Source organism: Mustela erminea, chromosome 7 (assembly GCF_009829155.1).
Source record: "Mustela erminea isolate mMusErm1 chromosome 7, mMusErm1.Pri, whole genome shotgun sequence".
Lineage (NCBI taxonomy): Eukaryota > Metazoa > Chordata > Mammalia > Carnivora > Mustelidae > Mustela > Mustela erminea.
The window spans coordinates 92161514-92180435 of NC_045620.1; the positions used below are offsets into that span (position 1 = coordinate 92161514).

Below are 18922 nucleotides of genomic sequence, written 5' to 3' on the forward strand. Positions count from 1 at the left end.
GTGAGCTCTGTCAAATAAATAAATAAATAAAAATCTTAAAAAAAAAAAAGAAAATAATTTTCTAGTTTATTCTCTTGAACATCACTAATCTGCAGATAACAATCATTTTATATCCTTCTTTCCTATCTTTATATTCTAATTTATTTCCTTTGTACAATTGCATCAGTGAAAATCTCTGGAATACTTTTAAGTAATAATGATGATAACATAGGAATATATTTAGTGTCTTCATTAAGTATGATTTGATTCTTGAGCTGTTATAAACCTATATTGTGCTCAGGGATAGTTACCTATACCTATTATATTAAAATCTTCTAAGATTTTAGACTTAAGACTGGATGTTGCATTTTATTAAATGCTTTTTTCAGTATTTATGGAAATGAACATGATCATATTTTTTCTTAGATGTATCAATACAGTAAACTGTATTAATGGATTCCCTAATATTGTACTATTTTTAAAAAAATTCCTGGTATGTGATCTTTTTAAATATAAGCTGAGGGTGCCTGGGTGGCTCAGTTAGTTAAGCCTCCAACTCTTGATTTCAGCTCAGGTCATTATTTCAGGGTTGTGAGACAGATCCTTCTGTCAGGCTGCATGATCAGTGGGGAGTCTACTTGAGATTCTCTCTCTCCCTTCCCATCTGCCTCCCTGTCCTTGCTCTCTCTCTCAAATAAATAAATAAAGCTTAGAAAAAAAAATATATGGCTGGATTCTATTGCCTGTACTTTATTTGGGATTTTGAATACCCATAAATGAGACTTGCTGTGGCTTTTCTTTTTGTGCAATATTTGTTGGGTTCTAGTATCAATATTATGTCATCTGCAATAAAAAGGCTTTGGAGGGTTTTTCTTTCCTGTGCAATGAAACAATTAAAAAACATAGTAATGATCTGTTCTTTAAAGTTTAGTATTACTCCCCTTTAAAATCATTTGGTTTCAGTACTTTATTTTGGAGGAAGGCAGCTCTTGGGCAACTTTGCTTTATGGGAAATGGTGAGTTTAGATTTTTCTCTCTTTTCTGAACTTAATTTTGGTAATTATATTTGCATGTAGAGTTATGCATTTCACCCAAGTGTATGTGGTTCTTTTCTCCTTATCATATTTTGTATATGGCACCTTCTCCTGTCCTTCTCCTCAAACTAAATTTACTAATGGTTTATCTGTCTACTACTCTTCCCCCAAGGTACAAATTGGGGTTTATTAATTTGTTCCACCATTTTCTATTTTCATATTCATTATTTTTTTTATCTTTACTATTTCCTTCCTTCAGCTCTCCTTAGGTTTTTTTTTTTTTTGTCTTTTGTTGTTAAGTTGCATGCTTCATTTATTTACAGTTTTTCTTGTTTACTAATGCAATTAAAAATAAATTAATACAGTTTAAAGATAAAGTTTCCTTTTAGCATTGCATTTTTTTTATAACCCATAGGTTCTGATATATAGTATTTTATTATTATTATTATTTCCTACACATATTGCAATTTTAGTTTGGATTTCCTTTTGACTCCAAATTTATTTAACAGTTAAAAGTTTCCATTGGGGGGGGGTGCCTGGGTGGCTCAGTGGGTTAAAGCCTCTGCCCTCAGTTCAGGTTATGATCTCAGGGTCCTGGGATCAAGCCTTGCATTGGGCTCTCTGCTTAGCAGGGAGCCTGCTTCCTCTCTCTCTCTCTCTCTCTCTGCCTGCCTTTCTGCCTGCTTGTGATCTCTTTCAAATAAATAAATAAAAATCTTAAAAAAAATTTCCGTTGGGTAGATAATTTTTTTTCTCTGCTTTTGTCATTTATTTCTAGTTTTACTGCAGAGTGTTCAGAAAATATTGAGTGAGCTATTAACATTTTTGGAATTCATTAAACTTTTGGGTTTATTTGGGTTTATTTATGGCTTAATACATGACTGAATATTTTGTGAATATTCCATGAACACTTGAGGAGGGTGGAGATTTCATACATATGTATGATCATATTTCTCCTAAAAATGTTCGTGCTTTGTTATTTGGTACATAGGTACTCAAAACTGATATATTTTCTATAGATTCCCCCTCCAACAAACCTTCTGTACTGAATATCGTCCATATGTATTCATATTCTCTACTCTTCTCTGCTTTGTGTCTAGTGTTAAAGTGACATTCTTAGTGTCATTTAGTGCTTTTTGCTCCAAATTCAACCTTGTCTGATATTAAGATCATGTCCTTTTTTTTTTGGTGGGGGGAGGTTCATTTGCCTAGTCCTTTGCCCTTTCTTTCATTGTCAACCTTTCTGAATAACTTTGTTGCAGCTGTATCTTTTTAACACAGCATAATTTTTTTAAGATTTTATTTATTTGACAGATACAGACAGAGCAATAGAGGGAACACAAGCTAGGGAAATGGAAAAGGGAGAGGCAGGCTTTCCACTGACCAGGGAGCCCAATGTGGGGCTCCGTCTCAGGACCCCAAGATTATGACCTGAGCTGAAGGCCAACTGAGCCACCCAGGCACCCCAACAAAGCAGAATTTTTAATAGGTGGGTTTAGCATACTTATATTTATTGATATGACAGATATATTTGTTTTTATATTAACATATACTCTATTTTCATAAACTTTTTTTTTTAAAAAGATTTTATTTATTTGAGAGAGCGAGCTTGTTCACAAACAGGAGGGAAAGGCAGACAGAGGGAGAGGGAGAAGCAGGGTCCTTGACAAAAAAGGAGCCTGATGCAGGGCTCAATCTCAGGGTCCTGCTATCATGACCTGAGCCCAAGGCAGAAACTTAACAGACTGAGCCATCCAGGCGCCCCACATAGTTCTTTTTTTTTTTTTTTTAAGGATTTACTTGTTTACTGAGAGAGAGAGAAAGAATGTGCATGCATGTGTACTTGTGCAAGAGCTGGAGGAGGGGCAGAAAGAGAGGGAGAAGCTGATTCCCCAGGCTCCCCACTGAGCAGGGAGCCCAACAGGGGTCTCCATCCCAGGGCCCTAGCGAAGGCAGATCTATTTTCATAGCTTTTGAAAAATCACTATACTGTATGACTTTTTGTTCTAGGTAAGCTTTTACTGTCATAATTAGAAAGGTTTGTATTTGTTTTAGTATTTATAACTACATGTTTATATAATTCCCTTCTTTAGTACTATCCATTAATGAATAACAAAAATCTTCAAAATAAACAATGACAAAATTTGTATATTTCCTTTTCTTACTCTTCTCCTCTCTCTCCTGTAGCACTCAATAATAGTTTAGTATATTATCTTTATTGGAGTTTACTTTTATACTGTTAAATGAAATATATCCTTGTTATCTGTTACTTTCATGTAATTTCAATTCAATGTCAGCTATTAAGGATGAGGAAATAAATGTTATAGCCAAATTAGACCACTATTAGTCTTAAAATTCCACTGTAGATTATATATAATTTAAATAATTCCTTTGTTCTCATGAAAAGATAGAAGAATTGGTAAGATATTCACTGTAATTCTTCTGAAATTCTGCTTTGAGAAGAGATTAATCATTTTGGTCAGATTTATTTATATTAAGGGCACAATGGATATAAAAGGAATTCTAATATTTTAATTATGATTCCTCTGTCATTATTCCTTATGAAAAGCTCTGGGTTATACTCAGAAATGGAATACTCAGAAATTAAATATGAAGCGATATATTGAGGTATTCATCCTGGGCAAGATATCCTGCCTGCTGTCTTTTACCGTTGTATTTTGAGCTAACTTTGCGGACAGAAAATGTTAGATACTTATATAGGTTAGAGACAGTGGATTTAAGATAACATTTTTCCTTGAACAAAGATTGGGTTGCTCTATACATAAGGTAATGGCATTGTTCCAGTAATTTTCTTGAGCTCATAAATAGGTTGAACTTACAGTTCTTTTGGAAGGATTTTTGACTTGCAGTTTTTCCCAAGAGTTACTAGTCAGTGATTTATAGTCTAGAAATGTCTGCCTTTCCCAATGAAATGATTAAGGAAGGGATCAAGGGATTTATCTAGGGCTAAATGTACTGAGGAGTGCCTGAGGTATACAACACAGCCACTTGAGAAAGGGGGAAAATCCTTTAACTTTCAGTACATGAGCTCATCTCTCAAAAAGGCTCTTTATTCTGAATATCTATCTTCATTTGCCCTTCTAGATAACTCTTTACTTTCTCTACCCCTATTGCTTGACAGAAGATAGAAAAAGCCAAATGTGATCACGGGACAGACATGCACAAGGAAAATGGCACAACAGAGGAACATACCTGCCACATGGCTGCAAATAACACTACCACTTTCATGGTGCCCTCAGTGTACTGATACGGTATATACAATCACAGATTATATACAGTGAGAATTACACATTTTGTTTATCTATTCACCAGTTTATAGACATTTCCACTGTTTCCAGTTTGTGGCTATTATGACTAATGATACCATGAACATTCATGTAAATGTGGATTTCTGTTCATTTCTGTTGGTTAGATTTCTGGGAGTGGAACTGTTAGGTTACATGGAAGTTGTATATTTAACTTTTTAAGAATTTGACAAACTATTTTCCAAAGTGGTTGTATCATTTTACCTTACTGTTAGCAATGAACTAGGGTTATAGTTTTTCCCATTGTCACCAACACTTGGTATTGCTTGTCAGGATTGCCTTTTCCATTGTAGCCATTCTAGTAAGTTACTAGTCAGTGATTTAGCTTTGTTTTTCTTTAGCTTTTTATTTTGAAATACTTACAGATCCACAGAAAGTTGCAAAATTGTAGAGAGGGCCTATGTACCCTTCACCTAGTTTCTTCCAGTGCTTGCTTCTTACATAACTATAGCTCAATTTTAAAACCAAGAAATTGACCTTGCTACAATGTTTGCTTTGAGTTCTATGCCATATTACCACTCCTGTAGATTCACATCTTGCTAGAGGTTTGTCAGTGTTAACTGATCATTTTGAAGAATCAGCTTTTTGTTTCATCATTTTCCTTTTCTCTGTTTTCAATTTTATTCATTTATATGTTTTATTATTTCTTACCTCCAGCTTACTTTGGGTTTTTGTTCCTCCTTTTCTAGTTTCCTGAGGTGTGATCTTATGTTACTGATTTTGAATTATATATTTCCATTTCTTTTTTAAAACGATTTATTTATGTATTTGACAGACAGAGAGAGAGGGAACATAAGCAGGGGGAGTGAGAGAGGGAGAAGCAGGCTTCCTGCTGAGCAGGGAGCCCCTTGTAGGGCTCAATTCCAGGACCCTGAGATCATGACCTGAGCTGAAGACAGACACTTAACGACTGAGCCACCCAGGTGCCCCTATATTTCCATTTTTAATGTAAGCATTTAGTGCTATAGATCTCCCTCTTAGCACTGCTTTAGCTGAATTCCACACATTTTGATATGTAGTATTTAAATGTTCATGCAATTCAATATATTTTAAAATATTCCCTTGCCATTTCTTCTTTGATCCATGGGTTATCTGCAAATGTGTTATTTAGTTTCCAAGTGTTTGGAGATGTTACCGTTATGTTTCTGTTACTGATTTCTAGTTTGACTCTACTACGGTTAGAGAACAAATTGTGTATGACTTCAAATTCTTTCAAATTGGTTGAAGATTCTTTTATGGCCCAGGATATGGTCAATAAGTGTTCTGTGGGTGCTTGAAAAGATTGTTTATTCTGCTTTGTTGAGTGGAATATACTATAAATGTTGATTAGATCCTATTGGCTACTTGTAGTTTTTTCTCTTCTAGTCGTTCTATCAATTGTCAAGAGGACATCTGAAGCCTCCAAGTTAAATTGTGGATTTGTTTATTTCTTCTTTCAGTTCTATCAGTTTTTGCTTCACATGTTTTGCAGCTCTTTTGTTCAGTGTGCACACATGTAAGATTGCTATTTTTTTCTTCTTGGTTTGATTCTTTTATCATCATTTAATATTCCTTTCTCTACCTGATATTCTTTGTTCTGAATTCTACTAGGTTAGATATATTAATATAGCAACTTCTGTTTTGTTTTGGTTAATGTGTCAGGGTATATATTTTTCAACCCTATACTTTCCATCCTAATTCTGCTGTGTTTGAAATTAGATATATAGCTGGGTCATTTTTACCCACTCTGCCAACCTGAGCTGAAGACAGACACTTTTAATTGATATACTTAGACCGTTTTCATTTACTGTAACTATTGGTATGTTAACCTGCCAATTTATTTGTTGTTGTTTTCGTTTCTCTGTTCTCTTTTACCTGACTGTGGGTTACTTAAGTTTTTTAAAGAATTTTTTAGAATTCCATTTTGATTTATCTACAGTATTTGAGTGTCTTTATATTGATTTTTAAGTGGTTGCTCTAAGTGTTACATTATATATATATATATATATATATATATATATTTTATGTAGAAGGTCTCTTTACTTTTCCCTGTTTATAATGCAATTATTTTAAATATTTCCTCTATATACATTAACATCCACATCAGACAATGTTACAAGTTTTGCTTTAACTGTCAAATATAATTTAGAAAACTCAATAGAAAGTCTATTATATTTATCTATATTTTATTCTTTCCATTGTTCTTTCTTCCTGGATATCCCAAGATTTTTTCTTTTATAATTTCCTTTCTGTTTCAAGATCTTCCTTTACCATTCTGTTAACGTAGGCCTGCTGATGACAAATTCTCTTAGTTTTCCTTTATCTAAGAATATCTTCATTTCTGATTCATTCCTTAAGGCTATTTTCACTGGATACAGAGTTCTATCAAGCGTTCTTTTCTTTTAGCATTTGAAAAATGTGAAATGTGACATTTCCTCTGGTCTCCATGGTTTCTGATGATAAAAGCTATTGTTACTTGATTGTTTTCCCCTTATAGGTAAGATGGCAGTGCTCTGCTTTCAAGAGTTGGCCTTTAGTTTTTAGAAGTTTGGTTATGATGTGTCTAAAAACAGATTTATTTGCATTTATCCTCTTTGGGCTCCCCAACCTCTTGAATATCTAGGTTTATAACTTTTTACAAATTTGGGAAAGTTTCAGTGATTATTTATTTAAATATTTTTTCAGCCCACCCTTTTCCCCTTTCTTCTTGAACTTTGATGATATGAAATTTAGATCTTTTGTTATAGTCTTACACGTCCCTGTGGGTTTGTTCATTTTTTAAAGTCTGTCTTCTTTCTCTTACTCAGATTGGGTAATTTCTTCATGTTCACTGATTCTTTTCTCTGTCCTCTCTATTCTGCTGTTGAGCCCATCCATTAAAGATTTTTGCTTTTTAAAGTTTGGTTATTATATTTTTCAGTTCTAAAATGTCTGTTTGGGGGTATCTGGGTGGCTCAGTCAGTTAAGTGCCTTTGGCTCATGTCATGATCCTGGAGTTCTAGAATGGAGACCCATGTAGGGCTCCCTGCTCAGCTGGGAGTCTGCTTCTTCCTCTGCCTGCCACTCTCCTTGCTCCTTCTTCCCTCTTCACTCACTCTCTCAAATAAATAAATAAAATCTTAAAAAAATAAAATATCTACTTGGCTCTTCTTTGTTTTTTTTCTTTTTTAAAAAGATTTTATTTATTTATTTGACAGAAAGAGACAGTGAGAGAGAGAACACAAGCAGAGGGAGTGGGAGATGGAGAAGCAGGCTTCCCGCTGAGCAGGGAGACTGATGCAGGGCTTGATCCCAGGACCCTGGGATCATGACTTGAGCTGAAGGCAGACGCTTAATGACTGAGCTACCCAGATGCTCTTGGCTCTTCTTTACCCTTCCTTTTTTTTGGTGAGACTTTTTATTTTTCTATCTATTCCAAGAATGTTCATAAGTGCTTGTTGAAACATTTTTACAGTGGTTGTTTCTGTTTTTGTTTTTTTTTTTTCTTTCCCCAGATAATTCCAGTATCTGTGTCATCTCAGTGTTGGTGCCTGGTGTCTTCTCATTCATGTTGAGATTTTTCTGGTTCTTTTTTTTTTTAAGATTTTATTTATTTATTTGACAGAGAGAGAGAGACAGACAGAAAGGGAGACATTAAGCAAGCACAAGACGGTGGAGGCACAGGCAGAAGGAGAGGGAGAAACAGGCTCCCTGATAAGCTAGGAGCGTGATGTGGGGCTTGATCCCAGGGCCCTGGGATCATGACCTGAGCTGAAGGCAAACACAACTGACTGAACCACCTAGCCACCCCTTTGGTTCTTGATATAACAAGTGTCTTTTTATTGTATTCTGGACATTTTGGGTATTACAGAACTCTGGATCTTATTTCAATCTTCTGCTTTAGCAGGCTTCCCCTGATACTGTGCTAATGGGGAAGTGAGCCAGGTTGGAGTGTGACTCTGGCTTCTGATTCTGAACCTAGAGGGAAGGGTGCCTTGTTACTTCTGGGTGGGAATGGAAATTTAGGCTTTCTACATGATTCCCACTGACACCCTGGGATGGGGAAGTTTCATTACCATCAGATGGGCATAGAAGTCCTGGGTTTTCACAGTTTGGGACAAGATGTCTATAACTTACAACAGTAGAAACAGTAGGTTGGCAGCAGACCTATCCACAGAGACCTAGCAGGTCAGAAAGGACTGGCATGATATCTTCATGGTACTAAATGAGAAAAATATGCAACCAAGAATACTTTATCCAGCTAGGCTGTCACTGAAAATAGAATGAGAAATAAAAGAATTTGCAAACACCAAACCAGCCCTGCAAAAAATATTGAAAATGGGTCCTCTAAGCAGAGAGAGCTCAAAGGTAACATAGACCAGAAAGGAACAGAGGCAACTACTTCAAGCAATACAATCACACTAAATTCCTATCTTTCAATAGTTACCCTGAATGTAAATGGGCTAAATGCCCCAATCAAAAGATACAGGGTATCAGATTGGATAAAAAAGCAAGACCCATCAATATGCTGTCAGCAAGAGACTCATTTTAGATGCAAAGACACCTCCAGATTGAAATGAGGGGGTGGAAAACAATTTATCATGCTAATGGACAACAAAAGAAAGCTGGTGTGGCAATCCTTATATCAGACTAATCAGATTTTAAACCAAAGACTGTAATACGAGATGAAGGAGGACACTATATCATACTTAAAGGGTTTATCCAACAAGAGAATCTAACAACTGTAAATATTTATGCCCCTAGCACGGAAGGAGCCAATTATATAGGCCAATTAATAAGGAAATCAAAGAAACACAAATAATACAATAATAGTAGGGGACTTTAACACCCCCCCCCCCACTGAAATGGACAAATCATCTAAGCAAAAGGTAACAAGGAGGGATGCCTGTGTGGCTCAGTCGTTAAGAGTTCGCCTTTGGCTCTAGTCATGATCACATTGAGCCTGCATCAGGATCTCTGTTCCATGGGAAGCTGCTTCTCCTTCTCCCACTCCCCATATTCCCTCTCTCACTTATATTCCCTCTCTCACTCGCACACGCGCTCTGTCAAATAAATAAATAAATAAATCTTAAAAAAAAAGAAAGATCAACAAGGAAATAAGGGTTTTAAATGACACATTGGACCAGATGAACTTCACAGATATATTCAGAACATTCCATCCCAAAGCAACAGAATACACATTCTTCTCTAGTGCACATGGAACATTCTCTGAAATAGATCACCTCCTGGGTCACAAATCAGGTCTCAATTGGTACCAAATGATTGGGACCATTCCCTGCATATTTTTGGACCATAATGCTTTGAAACTCAAACTCAATCACAAGAGGAAAGTTGGAAAGAACTCAAATACATGGAGGCTAAAGAGCATCCTACTAAGAATGAATGGGTCAACGAGGAAATTAAAGAATTTTAAAAAATCATGGAAACAAATGAAAGTGAAAACATAGCTATTCAAAATCTTTGGGGTGCAGCAAAGGCTGTCCAAAGAGGGAAGTACATAGCAATACAAGCCTTTTTCAAGAAACCAAAAAAAGTTATCAAATATACAACCTCACCTTACACCTAAAGGAGTTGGAGAAAGAACTCCTTTGGAGTTTGGAGAAAGAAAGAAGAGAAGTAATAAAGATTAAGCAGAAATCAATGAAACAGAAACCAAAAGAACAGTAGAACAGATCAACGAAACTAGGAGTTGGTTCTTTGAAAGAATCAATAGGATTCATAAACCCCTGGCCAGATTTATCAAAAAGAAAATAAAAAGGATGCAAATAAATAAAATCATGAAGAAAGAGGAGATAACAACCAACACCAAAGAAATACAAACAATTATACGAACATATTATGAGCCACTATATGCCAACAAATTAGATAATTGGGAAGAAATGGATGTATTCTAGAGATGTAGAAACTACAAAAACTGACCAGGAAGAAATAGAAAATCTGTACAGACCCATAACCAGCAAGGAAATTGAAGCAGGAATAAAAAAATCTCCCAACAAAAAAGAGCCCAAGGCCAGGGTTCCCAAAGGAATTCAATCGAACATTTAAAGAAGAATTAATACCTATTCTTCTGAAACTGTTCTAAAAAATAGAAATGGAAGGAAAACTTCCAAACTCATTTTATGAGGCCAGCTTTACCCTGATGCCAAAACCAGACAAAAATCCCACCAAAAGGGAGAATTATAGACCAACATCCCCGATGAACATGGATTCAAAAGTTCTCACCAAAATACTGCCAACAGGATCCAACAGTACATTAAAAGGATTATTCACCACGACTACGTGGGATTTATTCCTGGGCTGCAAGGTTGGTTCAACATCCATAAATCAATCTGCTTGATCCATTACATTAATAAAAGAAAGAACAAGAACCATATGATACTCTCAATAAATGCAGAAAAAGCATTGAACAAAGTACAGCATTCTTCCTTGATTAAAACTCTTCACAGCACAGGGATAGAGTGTAGATACCTCAATATCATAAAAGCCATCTATGAAAAAACCTCAGAGAAATTCATTCTCTGCAGAGAAAAACTGAGAGCTTTTTTCCTAAGGTCAGGAACACAGCAGGGATGTCCATCACCACCAATGCTATTCAATATAGTACTAGAAATCTTAGCCTCAGCAAACAGACAACAACAACAAAAAAACCAAAGACATCCGAATCAGAAAAGAAGTCAAATTCTCACTCTTTGCAGATGATATGATACTTTATGTGGAAAACACAAAAGACTCTATCCCAAAACTACTAGAACTCATACAGGATTCAGTAAAGTCGCAGGATATAAAATCAATGCACAGAAATCAGTTGCATTTCTATACACTGATGATGAGACAGAAGAAAGAGAAAGTAAGGAGTTGATCCCATTTACAGTTGCACCAAAAACCATAAGATACCTAGGAAAAATCTAACTAAAGATATAAAGGATCTATACTCAGAAAACTATAGAATACTCATGAAAGAAATTGACGAAGACACAAAGAAACAGAAAAAATTTCCATGCTCATGGGTTAGAGGAACAAATATTGTGAAAATGTCTATGCTACCTCGAGCAAGCTACACATTCAGTGCAATCTCTATCAAAATACCATCAACTTTTCCCACAGAAAAGGAACAAATAGTCCTAAAATTTGTGCGGAACCAGAAAAGACCCTGAATAGCCAGAGGAATGTTGAAAAAGAAAACTGAAGCTGATGGCATCACAACTCCGGACTTTAACCTCTACTACTAGACTGTAATCATCAAGACAGCATGGTTCTGGCATAAAAACAGACACATAAATCAATGGAGCAGAATAGAGAACTCAGAAATGACTCTCAACTCTATGGTCAACTAATCTTCAACAAAGCAGGAAAGAATATCCAATGGAAAAAAGATAAGTCTCTTCAACAAATGGTGTTGGGAAAATCAGAAACCACATGCAGAAGAATGAAACTGGATCATTTCCTTATACCATACACACAAAAAAAGACTCAAAATGGATAAAAGGTCTAAATGTGAGATAGGAATTCATCAAAATCCTTGAGGAGCACACATGCAGCAACCTTTTCACCCTTGGCTGCAGCAGCTTCTTCCTAGACACAACACCAAAAGCAAGGGAAGCAAGGGCAAAAATTAACTATTTGGACTTCATCAAGATAAAAAAGCTTTTGCACAGCAAAGGAAACAGTCAACAAAACCAAAAGATAATTGATAGAATGGGAGAACTTATTCACAAATGACGTACCAGATAAAGGGTTAGTATCCAAAATTTATTTATTTATAAAGATTTTATGTATTCGCTTATTTGCCAGAGAAAGAGAGAGAGAGAGAGAGAGAGAGAGAGAGAGAGAAAGAGAGCACAAGCAGGGGGAGTGGCAGGCAGAGGGAGAGGGAGAAGCGGGCTCCCTGCTGAGCAAAGATCCTGATGTGGGACTCTATCCCAGGACCCAAGAATCACGACCTGAGCAGAAGGCAGATGCTTAACCACCTGAGCCACCCTGGGATCCCAGTATTCAAAATTTATAGAGAACTTATCAAACTCAACACCCAAGGAACAAATAATCCAATCAAGAAAAGGGCAGAAGACATGAACAGACATTTTCTACAAAAAAGATATTCAAATGGCCAAAAGACACATGAAAAAGTGCTCAACATCACTCAGCATTGGAAAAACACAAATCAAAACCATAATAAGATACTACCTCACACCAGTCACAATGGCTAAAATTTAGTCAGGAAACAAAAGATGTTCGTAAGGATGTGGAGGAAGGGGAACCCTCCTACACTGTGGATGGGAATAAAAGCTGGTGCAGCCACTTTAAAAACAGTATGGAGACTCCTCAAAAAGTTGAAAATAGAGCTACCCTATGACCCAGAAATTGCACTACAGGGTATTTAACCCAAAGATACAAATGAGTCATCCAAAGGGGCACCTGCACCCCAATATATTGTGGGTATGTCCACAACAAACTATGGAAAGAGCCCAGATATCCAATGACAGATGAATGGATAAAGAAGATGTGGTATGTGTGTATATATACACACACACACATACCACATCTATATATATATGTATATACATATATATACACACACACATATATATGTGTGAATACATATATACACAGATACATACATTGGAATAATTATGCAGCCATCAAAAATAAAATCTATGGGCGCCTGGGTGGCTCAGTGGGTTAAGCCGCTGCCTTCGGCTCAGGTCATGATCTCAGGGTCCTGGGATCGAGTCCCGCATCGGGCTCTCTGCTCGGCAGGGAGCCTGCTTCCCTCTCTCTCTCTCTGCCTGCCTCTCCATCTACTTGTGATTTCTCTCTGTCAAATAAAAAATAAAATAAAATCTAGCTATTTGCAACAACGTGGATGGAACTAGAGGGTATTATGCTAAGCGAAGTAAGTCAATCAGAGAAAGACAATTATCATATGATATCAATGATAAGTGGAATTTGAGCAACAAGGTAGAGGATCATAGGGGAAGAGAGGAAAATGAAACAAAAAGAGAAGGAGACAAATCATAAGAGACTCACTCTCAGGAAACAAACTGAGGTTGCTGGAGTGGAAGAGGGTGGGCGGGATGGGGTAGCTGGGTGATGGACACTGGGGAGGGTATGTGTTGTGGTGAGCACTGTGTATTGCATAACACTGATGAATCACAGACCTGTATCCCTGAAACAAATAATACATTACAGGTTAATAAAAAAAAAAAAAGTGCTGGCTTTCCACTAGGCCTTCACTGACATCACCCTGCCTTGGAGGTAAAAAGGTACCTCATGTGGAGGCCGCTTTTGGGTGACAGGCTTGAGCAATAGAATATAAAGTGAGGCAAAAGGGGCCACACTGATCCCAACCCTTGGCTGAATACAGGCAGGTCTATCAGGAGATCCACCTCAAAATATCCATAGGCCATAACTGACAAATGGGCTACTTACAACTAGGCACAGTTACCAAAAACAGGAAAATTTTATACCACACCATACCTCCTCACCTTCCTGCTTTAAGTCTAGTCCCACTCACTGCCTTCTTGCTGAAGTCTCCTTTTCTGTCCTGCTCCCCGATCCCTTGCGGACATATTCAATAAACTTCTATCTCCTTTGTTCTGTCTCCGGTGAATCCTTTCACAGCCCATGCCCACTTCCATCCTCACCGCCCATGCCCACTTCCACTCCATAGGTTTGCTTATTTGGGGGTCTCCATACGACTGAGACAGACACCACACCTTACTGCAGCTCCCAAGGGCCTCCAATCCGTCTCCTCAGACAACACCTCTACAGGGAGGGGCAGAGATATCCAGTTAATGTTGGTAGGTGGGTTGGAGTCTAGGCTCTGTTGTTGTTTCCATAGACCCTAGAGGGAGGAGGTCTTATTCCCACCAGGTAGAGATAAAAGTTGTGATTTTCCACTAGGCCTTCTCTGACTATCCCAGCAGCATGGTGACCTTAGGAAAAGGATGCACTAGAACCTCTAAAGTCTTTCCCATCCCTGTGATTCTGAACTTTATATAAGTGAAGATTTGCATTTAAAAATATTTTTTAGTGATTTCTTTGAGGAGGAGGAGAGACAGTTGTCTGAAAAAGCTTCATAAAAGCACCCCCTAACCCTGGGCCCAGCATTTGCCTTCTGAAATCTTGGAGGGTTTTTCACCTGAATCCTATAGGGAACTGTAGAGTAAATACTTTCATGTGTCTTCATAGTTAGACTTTCTGATCAAAGAAAGCTAGAAATTCGGTTAAAGGAAAAGTCTTGTAAATTAAAAGGTGATTTACTAGCCAGAGACCTCTGAAGACACTTGACTTAGTTCCCTGTATTTGCTTTTCAAAGGGGGATGAAAGGAGTGGGTTGCTTACATTCCAAAGGACTGTAAATGCCAAGGTTTCTCTCCATCTAAGGAGTGGAACAGGGCAAGATGTGACCTATTTTTACTCTCAGATTAATAATTATGGAGTTCCTCTTCTGCAGTATAAACTGTGGTGTCTCTCTCAATCAGATGGGGGCCCCCAAATATAAGGACGACAATCAGGTGGAAGCCAAGCCTGACACTCAGGTGAGTCAGACAAAGGAGACAGAAGTTTATTAAATACACCCAAAAGGAAGCAGTGGGCAGGACTGCAAAGGAGAGACTGCCTGCATGGAGGCAGTGACTGGGGCTGTACTTAAAGTGGGAAGGTGAGAATGTATGGGGAACGTGAGGATGTATGGGTTGTATGGAATCTTCCCTTTTTTGGTAGCTGTGTCTGGTTAAGTAGCCCATTGGTCAATTAGGTCTTATGGATATTTTTGAGGTGGGTTGTTTGATGGGCTTGTCTGTTTTCAGCCAGGTGGTGGCTATGGGCCCTTCTGCCTTCATCAACTTTCCATTGCTCAAGCCTGTGGCCTAAAAGCAGCCTCTACATAAACCCTTCGTGTGCAGGATGACATCTGTCTCTCCTGCATTGCCTGTGGGGTATTGGGCATGAGGTATGAGCATAGTTATTACTGTAAGTAATAATAACTGTGATCTCTGCCCCACAAACCTCATATTTATTTTCAGGATAAAATGATCAAATATAGATATACTCACCACAAAGGGAAGGATACACTCGTGCTGATTTTGTACCACGTATAAGCTGAAGAGGGACATGCGGCTGGGGCCCATCAAGCTGCAGGCTAGAGAGAAAAAGTTCTGCAGAGCCTCACAGAGGTTGGAGCAGGTGTCAGCCCAGGATGGTAGAGCAATCTGCACAATGAGAAGCCTTGGAGGTTGCTGGTACATCTGCGTGGGAGTGGTGGGTCCTTTACCAGTGCTTCGCCCATGATACATGGTAACCAGACCAGAGGTGGAACTGCAGCCGCTACCTGGATATTCTCTATACCTACAAGGAAGAAAGAGAAATCACTGGCTTTCATAAAACTGAATTATGCTTGGTTGAAATGATGAACATAGGCTTAGTGAACTTAGAAAGGAGTCAGACTGGGTACTAACTCAGGTTCTCTGCCCCATCTTAACAGCTCCCAAGGGATCTCCATATTTACCTGTAATGTAAGGCTGAGAGTGCTTGCAGATGCTGAGTGGAACTAAACAAAAAGAGACACAAAGGCTAAATTACAGCCTCAAAATATATGCTCTCATTAACTTTATTTCTTTTTTTTTAATTTTTTCAATTTATTTATTTTCAGAAAAACAGTATTCATTATTTTTTCACCACACCCAGTGCTCCATGCAATCCGTGCCCTCTATAATACCCACCACCTGGTACCCCAACCTCCCACCCCCCTGCCACTTCAAACCCCTCAGATTGTTTTTCAGAGTCCATAGTCTCTCGTGATTCACCTCCCCTTCCAATTTACCCCAACTCCCTTCTCCTCTCTAACAACCCTTTAACGGACGAATGGATAAGGAAGATGTGGTCCATATACACTATGGAGTATTATGCCTCCATCAGAAAGGATGAATACCCAACTTTTGTAGCAACATGGACGGGACTGGAAGAGATTATGCTGAGTGAAATAAGTCAAGCAGAGACAGTCAATTAACTTTATTTCTTTTTCAGGATTTATTGTACTGTATTCTATAATTTGTTTCTACAACTGCCTCTCCCACTACATTGTGAGCTTCCCAAGACTAGAGAACCTGTCTTGTCAACTTTATCTACCAATGTTTAGCACAGTGTTTATTTGGTACATAGTAATTCTTAAACATAAAAATATGACCAAGTTTTCTCCCACAAGATCCATTCAAGACCCTTTATGACTTGACCTTCAGCCTTACTTAAGGCTATTCACCTTAAGCTTTTCATTGACTAAAACCAAATATACCATTCATTTCAGTGTGTTTGCTCATACTGTTTTCTCTATCTCCAACACCCTTGTTTTCTTTCTTTCTGGCTATTCACATCTATCCCCAGGGCTGAGACTCGGAAAGGAGAACAATGAAAACATAGAACCAATATTAGGACTGAGAAGGGGACATCCGTATGTATTGGTAAATGCTGTAAATTGTAAATGGAAAGGATTATGGAAAGATGTAATTTATAACTTTATGCCAATAAATTTGATAAAGTAGAAAACTCACTGTAAGAATATATCTAACTAATACTAGATCAAAAAGAACATTTAAAAACCTAAATAGTTGTAACTATTGAAGAAATTTAATTGGTAGTCAAGTATCTCCCCACAAAGTAAACTACAGGGCTGCCTGATTCCACTGAAGAGTTCAATCAAATTTTCGAAGACCAAGAATTGCAATGTTAAACAAAGTCTTTCAGAGAATAGGAGAATTACCACTCTATTAGTTTTACTAGGTTGACATAACCTTTGCTACCATAATCAGATAAGAATATTATAAGGTTGTTGGGCAACCTCATCCACAAACCTAGATGTAAAACTCCTGAACAAATACAAACAAACTGAAAACAGCAATACATAAAACAAGTAATACATCATGACCAAGTTGGGTTTACTACAAGAACAAAACGTTGATATAAAGTTAAACAGTCACTGTAATTCATCACATTAAAAGATTATATAAGAAAAATGATATGCTCATCTCATTAGATGCAGAAAAACTTTTGTTAAAACTTTTTTTTTTTTTTTTTAGGGACGCCTGGGTGGCTCAGTTGGTTGGACAACTGCCTTCGGCTCAGGTCATGATCCTGGAGTCCCGGGATCGAGTCCCGCATCGGGCTCCCAGCTCCATGGGGAGTCTGCTTCTCCCTCTGACCTTCTCCTCGCTCATGCTCTCTCTCACTGTCTCTCTCTCAAGTAAAATCTTTTTTTAAAGATTTTATTTATTTATTTGACAGAGAGAGATCACAAGTAGGCAGAGAGGCAGGCAGAGAGAGAGAGAGGAGGAATCAGGCTCCCTGCTGAGCAGAGAGCCTGATGCGGGACTCGATTCCAGGACCCTGAGATCATGACCTGAGCCGAAGGCAGCGTTTTAACCCACTGAGCCACCCAGGCGCCCAAACTTTTGTTAAAACTTAACACTCATGCGTGATAAAGATTTAAACCAGGAACAGATGATAGAAATAATCTCATAAATATGTTCACAAAAATCTAAAGCAAGTATCTTTTGGGGAGGAGTGGTAGAGGGAGAGAGAGAATCTTAAGCAGGATCCACACCTAGAGCAGAGCCCCACACGGGGCTTAATCTCACAACCCTGAGATCATGACCTGAGCAGAAATCAAGAGTCGGATGCTTAACTGACTGAACTACCCAGGTGCCCCCAAAGCAAATATCATTCTTAATGGTGATGTTGAAAGTTTTCATCCAAGACAAGAGGACTGCTCTCATTACTTCTATTCAACACTGTAGTGAAGGTAGCAATAAGGCAAGATAAGTAAATATAATGCATTGCAGTGGAAGGAAGAAAACTGTTATTGTCTGTAAATGATATGATTGTACATACGGAAAATCTAAAAGAATATACAATTTTATAATTTTTCCCAAAGGTCTCATCTTTTGTTAAAATTTTTGTCTTAGATACTTATGATTTTGTAGCTTAAAAAGTTGTCTTTATTGGTTTTTTACTGCCTCACAGTAGTATATATACTATGGCTTTATAGCTCTTATGACCCAGTGTCTGAAAAATGATTCAAGGGTTCTCCCTCCTGCAGGGCCGCATTAAAATTTCTTGAATCCTAAGGACTTTCGCCTTCGTGAGGCACTTCTTCATAAAAATAAATAAATAAATAAAAATTAACTAACAGAAATAGAAAAAAATCAAAACAGTTTTTTGACCCTAAAGGGCCACTGTTTTCTTGACTTTACAAAAGGTTCAAACATTGTCGGCTCCTCCACAAAGCGTCGAGGGGCCTAGGCACCGCGCCCACTGTGCAGGCGGATTGGCAGGCCAGCCCCCAGGCCTGGGAGCACCCGCCCAGTCGAGGTGGCGATCAGGTCCTCCAACACGTGAGTGGAGAGGCGGCCTGGGCCCACAATGGGCGTTGGTGCTGCCCCTGCCGGGACCGCCAAAACCTGCCTGAGGGTGGCTCAAGCTCAGCCTAAGCCCACCCTGCGAGGCGCTCTTCCCCCGCGCACCCTCGGCGCCGTCCTCCCACTGAGGCCCTCAGTCCTCCTCTGCCCAGAGGCAGGGAAGAGTGAGGGTGTTCCCACTTCCTTGGGAAGACAG

General features: G+C 38.2%; 1 protein-coding gene across 3 annotated transcripts in view; it reads right to left on the reverse strand.

The window, feature by feature from the left end:
* M1AP (meiosis 1 associated protein) overlaps positions 1–18922 on the reverse strand; it is a 79172-nt gene that overhangs the window by 56997 nt on the left and 3253 nt on the right. For 2 of the 3 annotated variants that reach the window (XM_032352565.1, XM_032352562.1), the window contains exon 2: positions 15373–15664. In XM_032352565.1, coding sequence (XP_032208456.1) covers positions 15373–15664 — 292 coding nt within the window. Of the gene's footprint in view, positions 1–15372; positions 15665–15824; positions 15867–18922 lie in introns of all 3 variants that reach the window. The other variant, XM_032352563.1, reaches the window with a different exon arrangement.